This window comes from Frankliniella occidentalis, unplaced genomic scaffold (assembly GCF_000697945.3).
Source record: "Frankliniella occidentalis isolate FOCC.00 unplaced genomic scaffold, Focc_3.1 Scaffold3, whole genome shotgun sequence".
NCBI classification, from domain to species: Eukaryota; Metazoa; Arthropoda; class Insecta; order Thysanoptera; family Thripidae; genus Frankliniella; species Frankliniella occidentalis.
This window is the reverse complement of record NW_026267133.1, coordinates 1,798,006-1,799,172: the sequence shown is the minus strand read 5'-3', so window position 1 is coordinate 1,799,172 and position 1,167 is coordinate 1,798,006. Positions and strand designations below refer to the sequence as shown.

Sequence of the window (1,167 nt, the reverse complement as noted above, 5' to 3'; positions counted from 1 at the left end):
GACGGGGCGCGGCGGGGCGGGGCGGGGCGAGGCGGGCGGGGCGGCCTCACGTGGCGGGGCCCGGAGGACCAGCGGGCCAGACTAATGAGCCCACCATGCAAATTCCGGAGCAGGTCGAAAGTGATAGGAAGAGTCCTCCTCTTGGGCCGGGCCGGGCCAGGGGTGTGACGCGCTGGTGGGGGCGGCCCGAGCGCGCCCTGACCCACTATGAGCGGAGCGCGACGGAAGTAGTAGCGGTTCCTTCACAACTAGGTTTTTAAGGAATTTTCGCCTGCCTAGAGCTGCTACATACCTTCCTCGATGGCACGGGCGACGGCCTGGGGCTCGGCGTGCGGCAGGCGGAGCTGGACGGTGTGGGACTCGAAGAAGCGGAGGGTGGCGTCGACGAGCATGTCGATGAGCTTGGCCGAGCGGCTGGCCGAGTCCTGGGGCAGGGCGCTCTGCAGCTCGGCCTCGGTGGGCATGGCGCGGGCGTCTCGCTGCGCCGAGGTGCGCACCAGGGTGACGGTGCCGCCGAGCACGTCCAGGTTGCCGGCGCGGGCCAGGCGCTCCATCACGGTCACGGCCTTGACGCCCAGGCACGAGCCCAGGTCGCCGGAGCCGCCGCAGTGGTCCAGGGCGCGGGCCGCCAGGCTCCACACGTCCTTGCCGGGCACCTCGTTGGCCGAGTCGTCCACGGCGGCGGGCGCCGGCACCGCGAGGGCGGCGCTCACGGCGAGCAGCAGCATGACGGAGGAGGACGCGAACATCTTCATGGCGGTGATGGTAGTCCAAAGAGGGTTCACTCACTCAACACTGAACACGACACACTCACTGGCTCACTGGCTCACTCGAAGACGCCTCACGGACGAATGTGCCCCGTCGGCGTCGGAGTCACCTTTTTATTAGTTGCTCCAAACAAAACGGAAAGGGGTGGTAGGCAGGTAGCGTGGAGCGAGCGCGAGCGTGCGAGGCGGGCTGCGGAGCGACGGAGAGGGGAGACCCCCCCTCCAGCGCGCCCTGGCCCCCCCGCCATACGCCCGCCAGTGTGTGTGTGTGCGTGCGCGCGCACGCGTGTACGTATGTGTGTGTGTGTGTGTGTGTGTGTGTGTGTTTACTCGCATTGTCGTCAGTAAGGCACGGCGGCGTGCCACAGATGAGTCGAAGACCAAGTTGACGAAGGTAGTC

General features: G+C 67.7%; 1 protein-coding gene across 1 annotated transcript in view; it reads right to left on the bottom strand.

Annotated features, from left to right (window-relative positions):
* LOC113209225 (uncharacterized) overlaps positions 1-859 on the bottom strand; it is a 10,727-nt gene extending 9,868 nt beyond the window's left edge. Inside the window, exon 1 of the mRNA XM_026426643.2 lies at positions 293-859. Within this exon, the coding sequence (XP_026282428.1) occupies positions 293-755 (463 nt within the window). The 5' untranslated portion in view covers positions 756-859. The remainder of the gene's footprint in view (positions 1-292) is intronic.
* Positions 860-1,167: the final 308 nt, after the last annotated feature.